The sequence below is a fragment of the Nuphar pumila genome, chromosome 13, assembly GCF_984573655.1.
Source record: "Nuphar pumila chromosome 13, dmNupPumi1.hap1.1, whole genome shotgun sequence".
Lineage (NCBI taxonomy): Eukaryota > Viridiplantae > Streptophyta > Magnoliopsida > Nymphaeales > Nymphaeaceae > Nuphar > Nuphar pumila.
The window spans coordinates 100,960,449-100,978,608 of NC_143261.1; the positions used below are offsets into that span (position 1 = coordinate 100,960,449).

At 37.0% G+C, this 18,160-nt stretch overlaps 1 protein-coding gene across 4 annotated transcripts in view; it reads right to left on the bottom strand.

Moving 5' to 3' along the window:
- Positions 1–17,762, bottom strand: part of LOC149819481 (COP9 signalosome complex subunit 7-like) — a 34,055-nt gene extending 16,293 nt beyond the window's left edge. For all 4 annotated transcript variants that reach the window (XM_089985552.1, XM_089985551.1, XM_089985553.1 and 1 more), the window contains exons 1-3: positions 17,359–17,762; positions 11,044–11,119; positions 5,387–5,475 (exon numbers count right to left, since the gene is read on the bottom strand). In XM_089985552.1, coding sequence (XP_089841678.1) covers positions 5,387–5,475; positions 11,044–11,119; positions 17,359–17,517 — 324 coding nt within the window. In that variant the 5' untranslated portion in view covers positions 17,518–17,762. The remainder of the gene's footprint in view (positions 1–5,386; positions 5,476–11,043; positions 11,120–17,358) is intronic.
- Positions 17,763–18,160: the final 398 nt, after the last annotated feature.

Consider the following 18,160-nt stretch of genomic DNA (forward strand, 5'->3'; position numbering starts at 1 on the left):
AGGTCGCTTCCAGTTCGCTTTCATTCTCGCTTCCGAGACGATTTCCGGTTCGCTTCTAAGTCATCCCGTGCCAGCTTCCTAAAATTTCAGAATTTTTTTCCACTTTCGCTTCCCGGTCCCGCCTCCTCGATTGGCAACTCCGGTGCTCTCTCTCTCTCACTAATATATATGGTAGTCATGTACCATGACACCATATGGCAGTACACATTGTTTTGTATAGATATAACCACCAAATGTTAGATTTAACCATAGAGATGTTTTTAGCATCGCTTATTTACCATGATAGAAGGTTTTATCGTGTCTAATACACCACAAGTAATGTTACATAAGCGTGGGTGTAGATGCAGGTGTGGGTGCGACATGGTAGTTTTCAAAAACTTGACTATGAGGGTGCATATATATATATATATATATATATGAGAGAGAAATGTGTAGCTTCCGGACCCTTTATCTCTCAAACCATCACATATCTTTTCAAAAAACATACTTGCATGTGTTTTTTGCTTATTCTAAAGTCATATATGTGATATTTATGCTTTATTTAGTAGAAAATATGTATTAGTTTAAACATTTTTCATGTTTGAATGTGCTTTTAACTCAACAAAAAAATCAATGATTCATATTATACTAAAAACTTGATTAACTAAAAATAAAAAATTCTTATTAAATTGATTGTATCAAAAGCATGGTTTTAAGTGAATATGTAATGATAAACACATCTATAGGTTTGGATTAAGCAAAAACTGCATGCAAGTATGTTTTTAAAAGGGGTTTGGGACAATCACAGAACAAGCTTGTTGGGATGTGACAAGTGCAATGTTGAGCTCCATTCAGTGAAAATTGCATCAGGTGTAGTAACGAGCGGTATGTGTTAGACTATCAGTGGCGTGCGGTGGTAGCATGTCATGCGATGGACAATGGTGTTGTCATTGATAAGACGGTTTGTGGCGGCACAAACGTAGAACATTGTTCGATAAAATATTGGACTAGTGGATGATGCAATTCTTCTTGAAAGTATTTTAAAAGGTATTTTTCATTAAAAATTGTCAGTGCAAACCGTGCATCAAATCTTAAATTAATCGGTTCACACTAGTGGTGAAGTTCGATTCGAACTCAGTGAACGTGCTTATAACTTTTGTACTCCACACAAGAACAAACTTTATTGCCTTAAAATTAAATGTAAAGAAAATGTGCCCCCTGCCTCTGTGATTTTCTGTCAGGCAGGGCGGCTCCGCCCCCTGCCTCTGTGATCTTTCGGGTGGCAAGGGGGGGGGGGGGGGCTTTTTCTTTCCCCGCCGCCTGGGCTTTTGTGGGCCGGCAGGGGCCGAGCCCCTACCGTCTTTTGTGTTTCCGACAGGTCGGCAGGGGTCGAGCCCCTGTCATCTTCTGTGTTTCTGACAGGTCTGCAGGGGCCAAGCCCCTGCCCCTGCCCCTGTCTATCTTTTTTGTTGGTCAGCAGGGGCCAGGCCCCTGCCACTTTCGGCCTACCCAACGGGTCGGCAAAGACCAAGATCATGCCGCCCTCGACGTTTCCAGCACGCAAGCAGGGGCAGCCCCTGCCTCTGCCTCTTTTTGGGCATTCAGGCTGGGTCGGGCTCGACCTGGCAACAGGATTCCCCCTGCCTCCCTGTTGCCTGCGAGCAAGGTCGGCCTCGCTCTGATAGCCAACCCTTGCATCGCCCCTACCTCTGTTACTCTTTCGGCAAGTAGGGGAGGGGCCCCTGATGCCTTTAAGTTTCTGGCAGAGCGGTGTGCTCCTGCCCCGTCTCTCTCTTGTCTTTCTAATATCATAATAACTCGTATTTTTGCAGTTTGAGCAATGGAGTATGCTCATGCTTCGTGGCCCGAGCCCGCCCTCACTTACGCTCGCACGCGTAGGCAGACCCGCAACCCCGTAAGGTAGGGGAAAGTTGCGTGAAAAGACTATAAACGAACAAAATACTAAAACAAAATGAATAAATATAGAAAAGCAAAGGATAATTACTTCCCTGCATTTACTTTACTAGGCATACTTTTGTATTTACTTTTCTACATTTACTTTTCGCATTATGTTTTTGCATTTTTTGTCTGTCTTTACTTTTCTGCATATACTTTATGCCTTTACTTTCTACATTTTATGTTGCATCTCTGTTTTCCCTTGTTTCTTTCTGAGTTGTTGCGCCCGGTGCGAGGCCTTTCCCCTTGAGACTCTGCTTAGGCAAGCCTCACAGGGTATGCGGTTGCGCGTAATGATTTTCGCTCTTTTCGAAAAGATGCAAAATCGTATAGCGACGCTTCAATCTTGAGAAAAGACGCAAAATCATAGATGGGTCTTTAAGGTTAAAACTAAGAGTGATAGATCTCTTGAGAGATATAAGGCTCGGTTGGTTGTAAAGGGGTATAGTCAAGAATATGGGATTGACTATGAAAAAACCTTTGCTCCTATAGCTCGAATGGTCATTGTCTGATGTCTTATAACTGTTGCCTCAATCAACAAGTGGAACATCTATCAAATGGATGTTAAAAATGTCTTTCTAAATGGCGATCTAAATGAAGAAGTCTATATAGATGCTCCACCAGGAATGGAGACTCCCAAAGGGAAAGTGCTTCGCCTTCGAAAAACACTTTATGGTTTAAAACAAACCCCCAAGGCTTGGTATGATAGGTTTAATTCTGTAATGTTAGAAAATGGCTTTTCTTCCTATTTTACTGGCATTGCTTTGTTTGTTAGAAAATCCAATGCAGGAATTGTGATCTTGCTGTTATATGTAGATGATATGCTCATAACGGGTAGTGATTCTAACGAGGTTAAGAGCATAAAAACAATTTTGAAAGATAAATTTGAAATGTTTGATTTGGATTTTCTAACTTATTTCTTGGGCATTGAAGTAGCATACTCGCATAGAGGGTATTTCTTATCGCAAACTAAGCTTGCTTCTGAGATCATTAGCAGGTCAGGTATCATAGATGAAAAAGTTTGCGAAACTCCTGCTACAGTAGGAGCTAAAATAAAGATTGATGATGGTGTTCTTCTTTCAGATCTTGCTCCCTGCAGACAGCTTGTAGGATCATTGATGTATCTCAGTATTACCAGACCAGATATCTCCCATGCAGTACATACTGCAAGCCAGTTTCAGCATGCACCAACATCAGTCCACATGAGTGTCGTCTTGCGAGTCGTAAGATACATAAAGGGTACTCTAAATAAGGGAGTTTTTTTGTCCTCTTCTTCTGATTAAAAATTAATTGCTTATACTGACTCTGATTGAGGAGGTGACCCAAATAACCGTCACTCCACCACTAGTTTTTGTGTGTTCTTAGGAGACTCACTGATTTCGTGGAGATGTAAGAAGCAACAAAAGTGTCGCTCTGCTCAACTGAAGCTGAATATCGTGCCATGGCGACTACTACCATGAAAATTATATGGATCCATCAGTTGCTAGAAGACATGGGGATCACAATAGAAGGGCTCACCAAGTTGTGCTGTGACAACAAAAGTGCAATCTACATTGCAAAAAATCACACTTTTCATGAGCGGACTAAACACATCGAGATGGACTGTCACTATGTTCGTGAGGCGTATCTCAAAGGTGTCATTGACCTTCCATATGTCACGTCAGAATATCAGTTGGCAGATTTCTTTACTAAAGCCTTGTGTGCTCCGCGATTCAACTTCCGCCTTGGCAAACTCTCGGTCATCTTGCCCTAAGTTTGAGGGGGTGTGTTAAATTATGTAAATCAACCATGTAATCTAATAATATATATTTTATATATATAAGGTAATACATATACATATATATAATATATGTATATGTATCTACTTATTATATATATATATATATATATATATTCCTATTGTTAGCTGTAGGGGTAGTTTAGTCATTTTACGTTGAATATCGTTGGAGGGGCTCCGACGATTATGTGGAGCCCCTTCCAAGGCCTCCTAATGCCCTATACATATGGGCCTTCTCCTTTATATTTGTTAAGGCTTTTGAGACTATAGCCCAAGCTTGTTTTTTAATGTTTATGATTCTTGTGTATGCATTTGTGCATTTGTGAGTTTTGTATTGTGCTTTTATGCACAAGTGTTTCAAGTGTTCTTGTTGTGCGTGTGTGCACATATTTATTTTCAAGAATATTGTAATCTTGATCTTAGTATCTTATTGAATATACTTTCACAGGCTCATCTTCAAAAACATTTTGTTACAAAAAATCTTGTTTCCCTTCGATACTTTTTTAGCATAGAAGTGGCCAGGGGCTGTGAGGGGTTAGTCTTGTCTCAATGGAAGTATGTTCTTGATTTACTAAAAGAGACAGAAATGTTGGGAGCTAAACCAGCAAATATTCCAATGGATCACAAAGTTTATTTAATGGATGAGAGGTCAAAGCCTGTTGATAGCAAGAGTTATCGCTCATTGGTAGAGAAGTTACTATATGTGACTGTGACCGGACCTGATATTGCTTTGGTTGTAAGCAAGGTTAGTCAGTTCATGGACAAACCGACTGAGGTACACGAGAATGTCACAATGATGATACTTAAGTACTTGAAAGCTTCTCCTGAAAAAGGATTGTTATTTGAGAAAGGGGGTGCTCTGCATGTAGTTGCTTATTCTGATGTTGATTATGCAGGATCTGTAGAGGATAGAAAGTCTACTACGGGATTCTGTGTATTTGTGGGAGGTAATTTAATTACTTGGAGGAGTAAGAAGCAGATTGTTGTTGCTAGGTCAAGTGCTGAATCAGAATATAGGGCTATGGCCCAAACAGCAGCTGAATTGATGTGGGTTCGAACTGTGCTGACAAATCTTCAAGTAAAGGTTTCATCTATGTTGATGATGTGTGATAACAAGGCAGCCACATATATAGCCAATAATCTTGTATTTCATTAAAGGACAAAACATATTGAAGTTGACTGCCACTACATACGAGATATGGTTCAAACCGAACATATCTCTACCAAGCATGTGTCCTCTAAGGAACAAGTTGCAGATATTTTTACAAAGCCTCTTGCTAGTTCGAGTTTTTCTAAATGTTGTTGCAAGCTGAGCATGATTCACATCTATGCTCCAGCTTGAGGGGGAGTGTTAAGTGCAGTTGATTACTTTAGAATTACTTTATTCTTAAGGATGAATATGGTATTTTATGAATAATAAAGGACCCAAATGTAATTTTTTATTTTTGGCTAATCTCTATTTAAACTAAAGAGATTAGACCTAATTAAGTGATTGACGTCCTTCATTCTCTCTTTTCTTCTTTCTTTTCTATTCTTTTATCTATGTTTGCTGATTACATAAACTATATATGATATGATCCACAGTTCCACACCTAGTAACATCTTTTGATGAACAATTTTGATAGTCATCCCTATTCAAGGGAGGAAAACAATTCAGGCCAATGTATAGTATACCTTGCTCGACTCTGCCAACGTAAGAACACTGAGTTGCTTTAGCTTGCGTTCTTGATCAGGCACTAGTGGTGGAAGACGAGCAGCATTACCTGTAAAGTACAAAAATTAACAGCTAAGACTGCCAGCAGTGACAGCATGGAAAAAGCAATTTTCAGACTGTAGGTTACTATCAAAGCAAATCATAACTACTAGTCCACCAGAAGTATATTTGACACTTAAGGGGTAGCTAGCATTTGATTGACATTGAAAATGGAAAGTCAGACGCAATCCAGTTTTCTTTACTAGAAGGGTTCTCAACAGAAAGGAACACACACATATATAATATATGTATATATGCATGCATGCATGCATATTTATATTTCTTTATTTATTTTAAAAGATCTGCTCGAAGTAACAGGAAATGAAATCTTTGTAGCTAACTTTCTAGGAGCCTCCTTATAACACTGAATATCAGAATGTCTTTTGTAGCTAAACCATAGAAGAATGCACAGTAGCAAAAGCAAAAACAAACAACAACAACAACAACTACGCCTTCATCCCAAAACAATTGGGGTCGGCGATATGAACCAACAAAGAAAATCATTCTGGGTCTTCCACATGAATCCTTCTCCAATCAATCCTTTATTTCTTTGACGACTATATCATAATAGCAAGAGATATAAGATCAGACACCAATCTATCACAGCATTAATATAAGAATTAGGTGGTATGCAGAAGATGCCAAGAATATAACTTCTAGTACTTCGATATACTATGATCTAGACAAGACAGAAAACCTGGAAAAAAACATTAAACACAAGGTAGAACATGTCTGTGGTAAACTAGGCCACATGGATATGGATGAGAACAAGACATGGTGTGGATACAGTTGGTGTGATACAATAATTTTCAAACATTAGGTCACGGACATAGCCCTACACATATAGATGTACGTGTGTCGGTGTATAAAACAGCAGTTCTGAATCACTATAATTAGAAACATCAATGAAACTAAGTTGAAATTGAAATGTAATGTGATGTAATTAATAACAAATTTTAAAGAAAACTCAAGTGAAAACAAAATAGGTAAATAAGATCATAAAAGGAAATAGATAAAGTTAATGACACAATGTTGACTGAATGTGAAACTGGTTTGATTGTGTCCATGAAATGTCCAAGTGTCATGTTGTGTCAACATGGGATATGCATGTTAAGTGAAGTGTCCCAGTAAGACAGGTGGTACAAAGAAAATCAATGTTGTCTGAGACCTGCAATTATGCATCACCTTGTGATAGCCATGTCAGTTCTTTTACCATCAGGGGCATTTTGGTCTTTGCCTCTTTGTACGTATATGTTCCCTTTTGATTTTTTTTGCTTGTTTGTGCATATATGTTCCTTCCTTGCCCTTTCCTTCTCTATCTTCTTTATTCTTTTTCCTCCTTTTGAATCTAAAAAGGAACTAAGTTGACAAACACTTTTAATTAGTTGATAACTTTTGTTGCTTTTCAAGTATGCCTTTAACAATTTTAAAATGACCTTTTTAACACATTGAGCATGTCAAAAATGTTGTTTAAAAGAACCCAATACCATACAGTAGACAATTTGGAGATCTTTTGAATCACTTTCAAAATGACTCATAATTGTCTATGATTTTTGGACAAATAATAAAGATTAGCAAATAAAAAATCAAGATTTTTAGATCTTATTCCACTTTAAACAATTTGAAACAGAAGCTGAATATATAGAGTGCAAGTTTAATTCAGAAGCTAGTGAGAGCAATGTCATAAGAACACAATATATGCATAGTCAACAATGCCATAAGTTTCGGTATTTAGGGCCCACAATGAGTTTTCCAAGTGGTTAGGGCGGTCTTGGAAAAATGATGGAACCCCATCTTATCCAGGATTGATTCCCCCTTAGGATCATACTGGTGGCTTGACCAGTGGGTGTCCTTTGCAGGCTATGGCACTCACCCGGTATTCATCATGTAGGAGGTGGGGCCCATTAAGTGACCCGCATTCCTATGCAGGTTCCTCGTCATAAAAAAAAGTTTCAGTATTTAGGGTCTATATATCACAACAAAATGAAGAATATGAAGAATATATCACCAATAGGATTAGTGTCAACTGGGGTTAAGTGAACACAGACCAGTGGCATGTTGTGTGATAAAGAAGCACCCCCACGGTTGGAAGAACATTTTTAGAAGACTGCTATAAGACCAACATTATTATCTATAGGGCCGATGTCGAGCGACTAAAAAGAAACAAGAAGATAGAGTGCATGTTGCAGAGATGCATTTGCTACGATGGATGGGTTACGAGAAAATATAAAATTAAAAATGAATATATCAAAATGCGCCTAGGAGTCAGACCAATAAAAAATAAAATAAGTGAATATCGTTTAAGATGGTTTGGCCATGTTGTACAAAGACCTATTACGGTTCTTGTTTGAAAGGTTGACATGATACAAGTAGAAGGAACTAGGAAAAGAGGAAGACCAGTGAAGACTTGGAAGGAGGTAGTCAAAGGTGACATGAAAGATTGTAAAGTGACCAAAGTTGTAACTTTAGATAGACAGGCATAGAAAAAAAGGATTCGCAAAGCCAACCCCATGTAATTGGGATAAGGCTCGATGATGATGATGATGACGATGATGATTTCATTTTAAACAATTGAGACCAAAAAAATATTCAAAATCTCATAAATTTGTGTAAAATATTCAACCTGGTTTTATTTTAGAGTGAAATGAAACAAAAATTTGTGGCCTTTCAATTTAGAAAATTAATGATATTTTTATTCTTTTAAGTTTTAACCTTACATTTTTTTTCTAAGTTCTAAAATAGAAAGTTATGGTCGATTATTTCATGCAATATTGTAATAAAAATATCATGATAATTTTACTGATTTTTTTAATACCACAATATTTTTGTCATTTTATTATCATTATAAAAACCCATATCAATGCAATAAATTCAAATTATCATGTCATGTGTTGTCCATGATAGATACATGTTATAAATGCATGAACATGCAAAACACACCCCCATGAGATCCTAATGGATAAATCATGAAAATAATAGCTTAGAAAAAAATGTAAAAATTGATGAGCATAGTTTACGAAAAGTGTCCAATTAGTTATTCTATAACCATGTATATGACTCTGCATTTCATTTGTTGCCAAATATGGTGGAGATATTTCACATTCATTATTGTTTGACACACTTGTTTGTTTTTCACCTTCTTGGTCGGATGTATGTGGCATATATGGGATAAATGTAAAAACTTATGAACTTTTTTTCGCTTATTGGTTAATGCATGTGTAGTGGTCTAAGCATATGTGAATACTAACAAGCATATTTTCACAAGTTCATCGGTCATCCATCATAGCTTGCACTCTCCATCAGTTTTAAATTTAAAACACAGCTCATTCAATGGTTAGACATGAACTATGTGAATATGTTCCCATCTAGACAGCAATAAAGTGATTAGGTATGTCACTACTCCAATGAATACCCTATGCTCAACATGTGAAAAGAAATCTAAGATCACATACATACATTCGATAATAAAACATATATATTATTGCCAAGAAATTCAGGATAATAGTTCATTGCCAAATAAGTTGGCATTCATAAGGAGAATAACTAAACATCTCAGCAGCTTCCATTCTTTTACATTTTTCTAATAACCTCTCAAGCAAGAATAAGACTGCATAACAACATGGGTTGAGAAATTCACTATCCTCAAAACTCAAACAAAGTAAATCTAAAGAGTGTAAAGACAATTCCAAACCTTTGAAAGACACGATGAAACCATTAGTATTTGCACCAGGGTTACCGGAAGCACCATAGGACATGGGAAAGCACGCTTCTCCAAAGCACATTTCAAAGCACGAAACGTGGAGCTTCCGAAACTTGTTCGTAAGTGCCAAAAAAAATTGGGAAGCGCACTTCCCATTTAGGGGAAACTCGATTCCCCTTCTTTTTTCATTTTTTTTGTGTTTTCATTTTAATTTTTTTTTTTTTTTCTTTTTTCGCTTCCGAGACAATTCCTGGTTCGCTTCTAAGTCATCCCGCACTTCTCACTTTCTAAAATTTTAGAAGTGCCCCGCTTCCGCTTCCCGAATCGTTTCCCCGACTGGTGACTCTGATTTGCACCCTTTTTTCGAAAAAAGTAAAATTTACTCGCAACATATTCAATGCATTTGTTCACTCAAGATGAACTTTGTATCAACTTAAAACTTGTATAGTCATTACCAATCACCAGAGATGTCTGGAAAAGTTCTTAAACACAACAGCCTACCCACTTTAGATTATCCTATTGCTTCCCTTACAAATTTTTCATTCAAATTTCTTTGTACATTTATGATAAACATTAACTTTAAATTATATGCGCACCATTGAGGTCAGCCATCAACAATAAACATTACCATTTCCAGCTGAAGCATGAATACAGAATACCTTCTAAGAAAACACTGAGCTCCTTCATCAAGCTTAAAAATCCCAATCCAGTCTATTAAATGTGACTTTCTGCTGTCTCCAAAGGAGCCCATAGTATTAAAAGCTAAGAATGAATAAATAACAGCCATCTTCTTTCTGCTTGCTCTTTCCCTCTCTATCTTCGTTATTGTTCTTCCTTCTGTCTTCCTTGCCTTGTTCAGTCTAAAAAGGAAACCCAAGTTGACAAACCCTTCTATTTAGTCGATAACTTTTTTCCTTTTCAAGTATACCTTTAACCATTTTAAAACAACTTTTCTGACATTTTAAAATTGTCAAAAGCGCCCTTGCTTCAAATGAACCCAAAATCCAATACCCTATAGTAGTCAACTTGGAGAGCCTTTGGATCTCTTTCAAAATAAATAATCATTTTCCATGATTTCCGAAAAATCAAAGCAATTAATAATAAAGATTAGCAAATAAATATTCAATATTTTTAGATGTATTCCATTTCAAACAATTGAGATAAAAGATTTCAAAAGGCCATCAATTTTATGAAAATTATTTAACCTGATTTTGTTTTTGAGCCAAATCAAACAAAAATTTGTGGAATGTCGATCTTAATTTATAAAATTATCACCCGCTCAACTAAATGTGACCTATTTGCTGTCTTCAAAGGAGCCCATGGTAGCACTCCTAGTCTTGATTAGTCTAATGCAGCATTGGTCTTTTGATTTGTGTCACCAACATTTGCTGATAAACGGTTGACTTCAAGTGTAGTTACTCTAATTCAAAGAGCCTTTGCATCAGAAGTTCCCAAACTCCTAATTTAAAAGTTGCATTACTGCCTGTAGCACCTCTCCATAAGGGTGACAGTGTTTCCTCCAAAGGTAGGATACCACCTTAGACACAGAGAAGGGGCATGTTGTAGATAGAAATGCTGGTGAAATCCAACTTGATAAACGTTGCTCTACCATCCATCAATAGATTTTAATGGAAATGAGCCTCTTTTTATTTCAACCAAGCTTCCCAGGTAGATAAGCAATTTTAACAAATTTGTTATGTGTAGAAGTGTTACCAATGTTCCAAGAAAACTGAATCAACAACAATGAAACAGCAAAATGATTTTTGACATGCTATTTAAAGGAAAATGCAAATGCAAAAACAATCCATTCAGAAGAAACTGTGAGACCTACAATTGATGGTGAGTATTTAACCTAATACGCAATGATTCAACACTTACACTTGTAGTCATTCCATGTACCATGAGCAAACAACTGAAGCAGGTCCAAGTATTTTGAATGTTCAGTTCCTTGAAGCTGCCATTGTCAAGGGGAAAATGAAAAAGGTAAAATACATCAAAATAAATACAAAGAAAAAGAAGAAAGGAAAGATGCATAAACAATTTTACAAGTACAATCAGCAATAAGGAGGTGAGGGAAAAAAAAGAAACAAATAACCATACTACAATAAACAAACATAAAAAATAAGTACAATAAATACCTGGTCAGTATCTCGGCTTCATATACTGTATTTGGAAGTTCTCTATTTTCAGATAATTTAATAAAAATAATATCAAACAGATTGAGGATTCAAACTATGAATAAGATAATAATTAAGACGCCTGTGATAACCTAATATGGGCATCGGTAGGGCTGGTAAACGAGTCGAATGAACCGGACAAAGGCTGTTCAAGTTTGGCTCATTTCTTGGGTTGAGCCAAGCCAAGCTTGAGTTTATGAAAAGCCTGAGCTAAACAAGTCCAGCATGAGCTAGCTCATTTACAAAAGTATATATTTTTTCAGAGTTTTGGACCCTAAACCTAATAAGCCAAGCTCAAACTGGGCTCATTTACAAAATAAATAATTGTTTCAAATCTGTAAGGAATAAGATTTGAATTCTAAACGTATTGCTTGCAAGCCAAACACTTCAACCTTCTTCACTCTATGATATAAAATATATTTATTATTAATTAACGAGTTTATACAAGCCAAGCTGAAATTGGTTGTTCATGCTCGAGCTTTCTGAGCCTAATTTACGAGTTCTTTATGAGGCAAACATGAGACAAGCCACAAGCAGCTCATCTCGTTTCCCAGCCCTAGACATCTGCAACAATAAGCACTAACAGAATCATCAGAATTCATGTGCACCAAAACATATAGAAGTTGATAAAAAGGCACTAAACCAGTGTGATCTGCATAGAAAGCATCATGAAAATGTAGGCATTTCTAGCTTTTTGTAGAGAGAGAGAGACGATAAGTCTCGAAATGTACATACAAGGGAAAACACAAAAAGACAAAGTGTATAAAAAGGAAAAAAACTCTGGCTTGGAACTTTTACGGTTACGGATTTGACCATCTGTATTTCCAAAAACAAGAATGTAGAAGGATGGAACACCTAAAACTCCCAACCCCATTAAACAGAACATTGATATGGTTGTGTACATGCATGTGTAGGGAGCGCAACTTTTACCCTGCTTGTACTCACAGTCATCTGTTGTGGGCAGTGTTGTAAGTATCATAGTGTATCGTACGATACGTATTGTATCTATGGGGTTTCCGATACAATACACATTTGTATGTCAATAAGGTGTGTATTTTACGATACGCCCCTATATCTTATGATACATTTCGATAAGGGGCGTATCTTAAGACACGCTATAAAAGCTGTTTAAGTGCACTCATTTCAACTTTTTTTTCAAAAACATATAAGGTCCCTTGGGGCTAGTTCATATTCATCCCTAAAGAGTTTAAGAGTGATTTAGGGAGATTTTGTGCAAAAAAAGAGAATGATGATGATATTCATGATTGACGTTATCTAATTCATCTTTGTTTGAATTCATGTAAAATTTTTAAGTATTGGAAAAAAAAACACTTTATGATATTCACTTGTATGTCGATACGCCCCTATATCTTGTGATGCACTCCGGTACGAGGCGTATCTTAAGATACACTATAAATGAAGTTTAAGTGCACTCATTTCAACTTTTTTTCAAAAACATATAAGGTCCCTTGGGGCTAGTTCATATTCATCCCTAAAAAGTTTAAGAGTGATTTAGGGAGAATTTTTGCAAAAAAAGGAAGAGAATGATAATGATGATGATACTCATGATTGACGTTATCTAATTCATTTTGTTTGGATTTTGAATAAATTTGGTTATGTAAAATTTTTAAGTATTGAGAAAAAACACTTTATGATACTTTTTTGGTTTATGTAAACACACATTATTATGAATCTTGTGACTTATTAGCTTAGATTCATTATTTAATATGCATATTGTTTCATAGTTTGCATTTTTCTTGTTAGATATGCATGCCATTTATAGCATATTATTTTGATTATTGAATCTTCAATGTTTTATGCGTGTCATTCATTGCACATAATTGTTTTGATATGTGATATTGTTATCTTATGTTTATGCTACTCATCATTGTTTCTTGTGTAATGATTCTTATGAATTGTTTTTAGATTTTTCCTATTTTTTGAATTTTTTATTTTTTATCTAAAACATATGATTTTTTACGACACGTCTCTTATTTTGGACCCCATCCGATACCGGTTACGACTTAGGATACACTTTTTACAACTTTATCTGTGGGTACTCTAGTAGCACCTTCTTATCCAGTAAAAAGTTAAAGATACATATGTTATCAAGTAAAGGGACCTAAAATAAATGTTTAGCGTTGTTAGTTTAAAACAAAAAGTATTTCAATGTAAACCTATCTCGAATCATTATCAGCAGAATACAAAACATTGGTTTTTGACATTCTTGAAAACTATATAAATATTAAATTTGGCTTGTTTGAAGCATGTAAGTAAAAGGACTATTGTGTTTTCATACAATGGTCCAACCAATGAGATATTCTAGATAGTATGTTGTAGAACTTACTAGATATTATATACTAACAATAGTAACAAATATTATTTCTACATATGCAACCATTTAAGACGTGTAGGATGACGTACTAAACCAGGTTAGAAACCTGGTTTAATGACAAATTGGAGCCTAGGATGTGTAGTTGGGTTTGGTCATCTATTTGAACAACAACAAACCAAGTTCCAACGTAACCAAGTTTTTTTTCTAAACAGGATTTTAACTTCAAAAGCAAAACCAAAGCCTCGGTGAACGGCAGCAGAGCACCTCCCCCCCCCCCCCTTAACTGTGGCCCCATTTCCCTCCTTTTAAGCACCATAACCCTGCCTCACCGCTGCTCTCAACCAACCCTGATTTGCTGGCAACTTAGCGCCTTTGACAACCAGGTATTTCCTGGCAACTTAGCACCTTTAACAACCAGGTATTTCCTCTAATGTTACTCCATTAGCGACATTTGTGGTTTCTTTCCCTCTCTTTCTGCCCAAAAAAGGATTGCCAAGGGCCCTTTTCCAACAACTCTCTCTCTCTCTCTCTCTCTCTCTCTCTCTCTCTCTCTCTCTCTCTCTCTCTCTCTCTCTCTCTCTCTCTCTCTCTCTCTCTCTCTCTCCACCCAAAAAATGGCAGAATAGCTGTATCACCATATCCGCAGCAGTATCCATGTGACATAGCTGCCCAGTATCTCTCAAATCCTCTCTCTGGCCAAAAAAAGGTCAGTCTGGCCTCAAAAATAATCATATCCCCATATTCTTAGTTGTACCCATGTAACACAGTCAACTACTATTTCTCTATCCCCTCTTTGGTCATGAAAGGGCTAGCTTGGTCCTTTTCCGGCCAGGCTCACTCTCACCCTATCTCTGGCCGAAAAAGAGCCAGGTTCCCTTTTCTAACCTGGCTCTGTCTCATCCTTTTCTAGTTGGAATCTTTCCAGTCATCTGTATTTCCATCAAATTTTTGAATGTTGATTCTTTCCTTTTGCTACTTGGAGTTATATGATTTTTTTTCCTTGCTGGGGCATAGAATCATATTCAGTATCCTCTGATAAGGAGAGCTTATCTTTTGTTTGATGTCCTATTTATTTATAGCTTATTAAAGGCGCAAAAGTATGTCATATGATGCAAAGCCTGAGATTAGTTTTCAAGATGTCAGTGCTTCTTAGTATTTGCTACATAGAAGCCACTGAAGCAAATTGGTTTTCCCAAGAAATTAAGGGAGCTAGGTGCCTAAAACCATGTTGCTGGTCTACTAGGTTCAGTTTTGATATTGTCTATTCGTCATTGGTCTAAGGATGATTGATGGAAATATCTCTCAGAGATACTCCATTTCCACTTGTGTATCACATCCTCATATATAGTTTTTGACGATGATTATAATACATGCATTCACACATGCACACAGAGAAACCTGCAAATTTATATAGTTATATATGTGGAATGTTGAAAGAACAATGACAATTGTAACACTCTCATACATAATGTACTTAATGGATCCAACTCAACAAAAAATTACCGCACTCCCTTCTCACTTATTTGATCCTTCTACGTGCGCACACACATTTGCATGCTCACAGCTGCATATTTGTATGGCTGTATACATGGAAATGTTCAAAGAATGTCTTTGTGTTAGGGAATTATGCTGTTGTTTGCTCTATGGAGCAATGAAATCACACTCTCTTATTTAACTAACTTCACGTCACCAGCAAGAACCACTTTAGTGCATGTTTGGGATTTGCATATCTGAGTATATTATTCAGATATTTCTACTTGTGTCAAACCTAAAATGGACAGGGTATTAAAGATGCTTAGGATTGACATGTCAAGTGGTTATAAAGAGCTGAAACTGTCAATTGATCCTTAGGTTGTTGTTGTTATGAAACATATGTAAAGACTCAAATGATGGATATTTAAGAATAATATATGCTGTCATGCATCTCCATGAAACTAGGAACTTTTGTTTGCACTATGCCATTGCACTTGCAAAAACATCCATTTCTGATGGTTTTGATTGACATATATCCTTCAGTAATTAGTAATCTTCTTGGACTCAGATTGACATTTACAATTATTATCTCTACCTATCTTTAATTTGTTAGATTAGTTTTATATTGGAGATGGATATATATCTATATATATATGTATATATATATGTATATATATATATATGTATATATATATGTATATATATATATATGTATATATATATGTATATATATGTATATATGATTGATAATGCATGGTGCATCCTCGGATGAGAGTAAAGCCCAATGGAAACTTGAGACAGACAAGATCCTAGTCGATATCATATTAGACCACATGGCACATGGAAAGAAGTCTGGTGGTGGTTTTTATTCTATGGCATGGGAAAAAATAAAAATGGAGTTCAATAGACCAATATTCAATATGACATGGATCGACTTAAGAATCATTTTTGAGCTCTCAAACAACCCTATGATCTTTAAAGGCATATATTCGTAGCAGCTTTGGGTGAAAAAATCACAAAACCATTCCAAAAGTAAATGTCGTAGGAAAGTTTGGTGGAAAAATCACAAAACCACGTAACTGTCATCCAAACAACAATTTTCAGATAACCAGCTTACCTATAGGTTAATCAGGTTAATGCACTGTCATTCAAATAGTAAAACCAGCTTTTCAGGTTCAAAAAAGCAGGTTACAAAACCACGTGCTTCATCCAAAAGCATTTGTTTATGTCTCATAATGCCTGCTAAATAGGATTTAGTAAAGGTTTTGCAGCGGGCTGCCACACAAACAACAACCTTCCTCCCTTATTCAGATCTAGGACTTGCATTAATATAACCAAAAAGGGGGAAAACATCAAAGCAACAGTAATACCCAAGGATGAGACGATACATGTACAAGCAATTGGGAAAAAAATAAGACCATTGAAAGCTTGAACGAGATTTCAAGAAGGCAAGTGAAAGACTTTAAGACGACCCAGGTTTTACCTCTAATATGAAGAACTTCTTAAGCAAGGGTCATAAAGCCCACCCAATGTACTTAGTATAAGGCTTAATGATGATGGTTATGATGATAATCAACATCAGCGTGTGTGATGGTCCAACTACATATTTTCGCACTAGAAGACTAATGCCTGGTCTGCTTATTCCTCTCCCTCTCTAGTAACACTTGATCCTTCTTCTATTATTCAAAAAAAGTACAAGGATAATATACGTAATTGTTAATAGCCAGTTCTTCGAAGTTCCAACCATTGAGAACAAAAAAAAACATACGAAATAAACAAACAACAAGCCCGATAAGTAACACATCCGAACGCTCGTTGCTCGCGAGGGCAGCCTCTTTGTTTTCCAATAAACAGGACGCAAATGTCTGATGAATAAATTGGTAAACAGATAGTCATAAATAATCAAATAACTATGCCTAACTCTCCGCAGTTCCAAACGGAAAACACTCGCACGTTCCGCGTATTCTTCGCTCTCAACACTCGGTTAACCACTTTCTCTTCCATCAAAAGACAATGCACCAAACCGAAACCAATCCGACGAGTAGAACACCAATAATCAGACATGCAAATGCATTTGAACAAGAGACGCTCTCGCCATTTCATCATTATTTTTCGCGATAACGAACATTACAAATATCTCAAGAACAGTGAGATCGTCCACAGACGATAAGGTAGCAACCATGGCAAGGGAGAGAAAACGATGCGTACCTCAGCGATGTTGGGGACGGAGAGGATCTCTGAGAAGGCGAACAGGGAAGGGTGGGAGGTTGCCTCCACGACGACGCTCGCCAGTGGTCCGCCGATGAGGGTCTGCGCTTGCTTCACGAAGTGATCGATCAACTCGGCCTGCTTCTCTTCGATGTCCATCGTCGCGGACTCGAAGAGGTTTTTGAGGGGTTTTGGAAGGAAACTCGCAATCGGCCGATCACCGGACGCCTAAAACCCTAAGAACGAATCGATCGGTTGCCGATCTGCACCACCAGAATCGATCGCCTCTCTCTTCGGCGAGGGAATTAGCAACGCAAAATATCAAGATTAGCAACCGTAACGTGGGAGGGAGGGAGCAAAGCCTTTTGACATACATAAGTCTGTTGGCTACGGGTCGGGTCTTACCCCAGTAGACTCGATCCGGTATCACGGTGTTAGGGATTTTGAGTTTGGACCGTGGACCTTGTAAAACAGGCCTAATGTTTCGGGCAGTCAACGGGTCACGTACCCTAACCCGCCCAAATAACAAAGTGTCGGGTTCGGGTTTTGCAGGGTCACGAAAAGGAAATAACAAACCCAGATATCTGTAATTTCAGAAGATTTTTTTCCTGAATTTATAACACTAAACAGGAAGACTTGGCTTAACCTGCCATACCTAGGGTCCTCATGTCAGCAACATAAAACTACGAGGATAGGACCCTTGTCCCAGGGTAATTTCATAAGATTATTTTTATTTAGAATGCAGATAAAACACTCGAGTGGGTCTGTCACGGGCTTACTTTTTTCAATAAGTCAGTGTGGC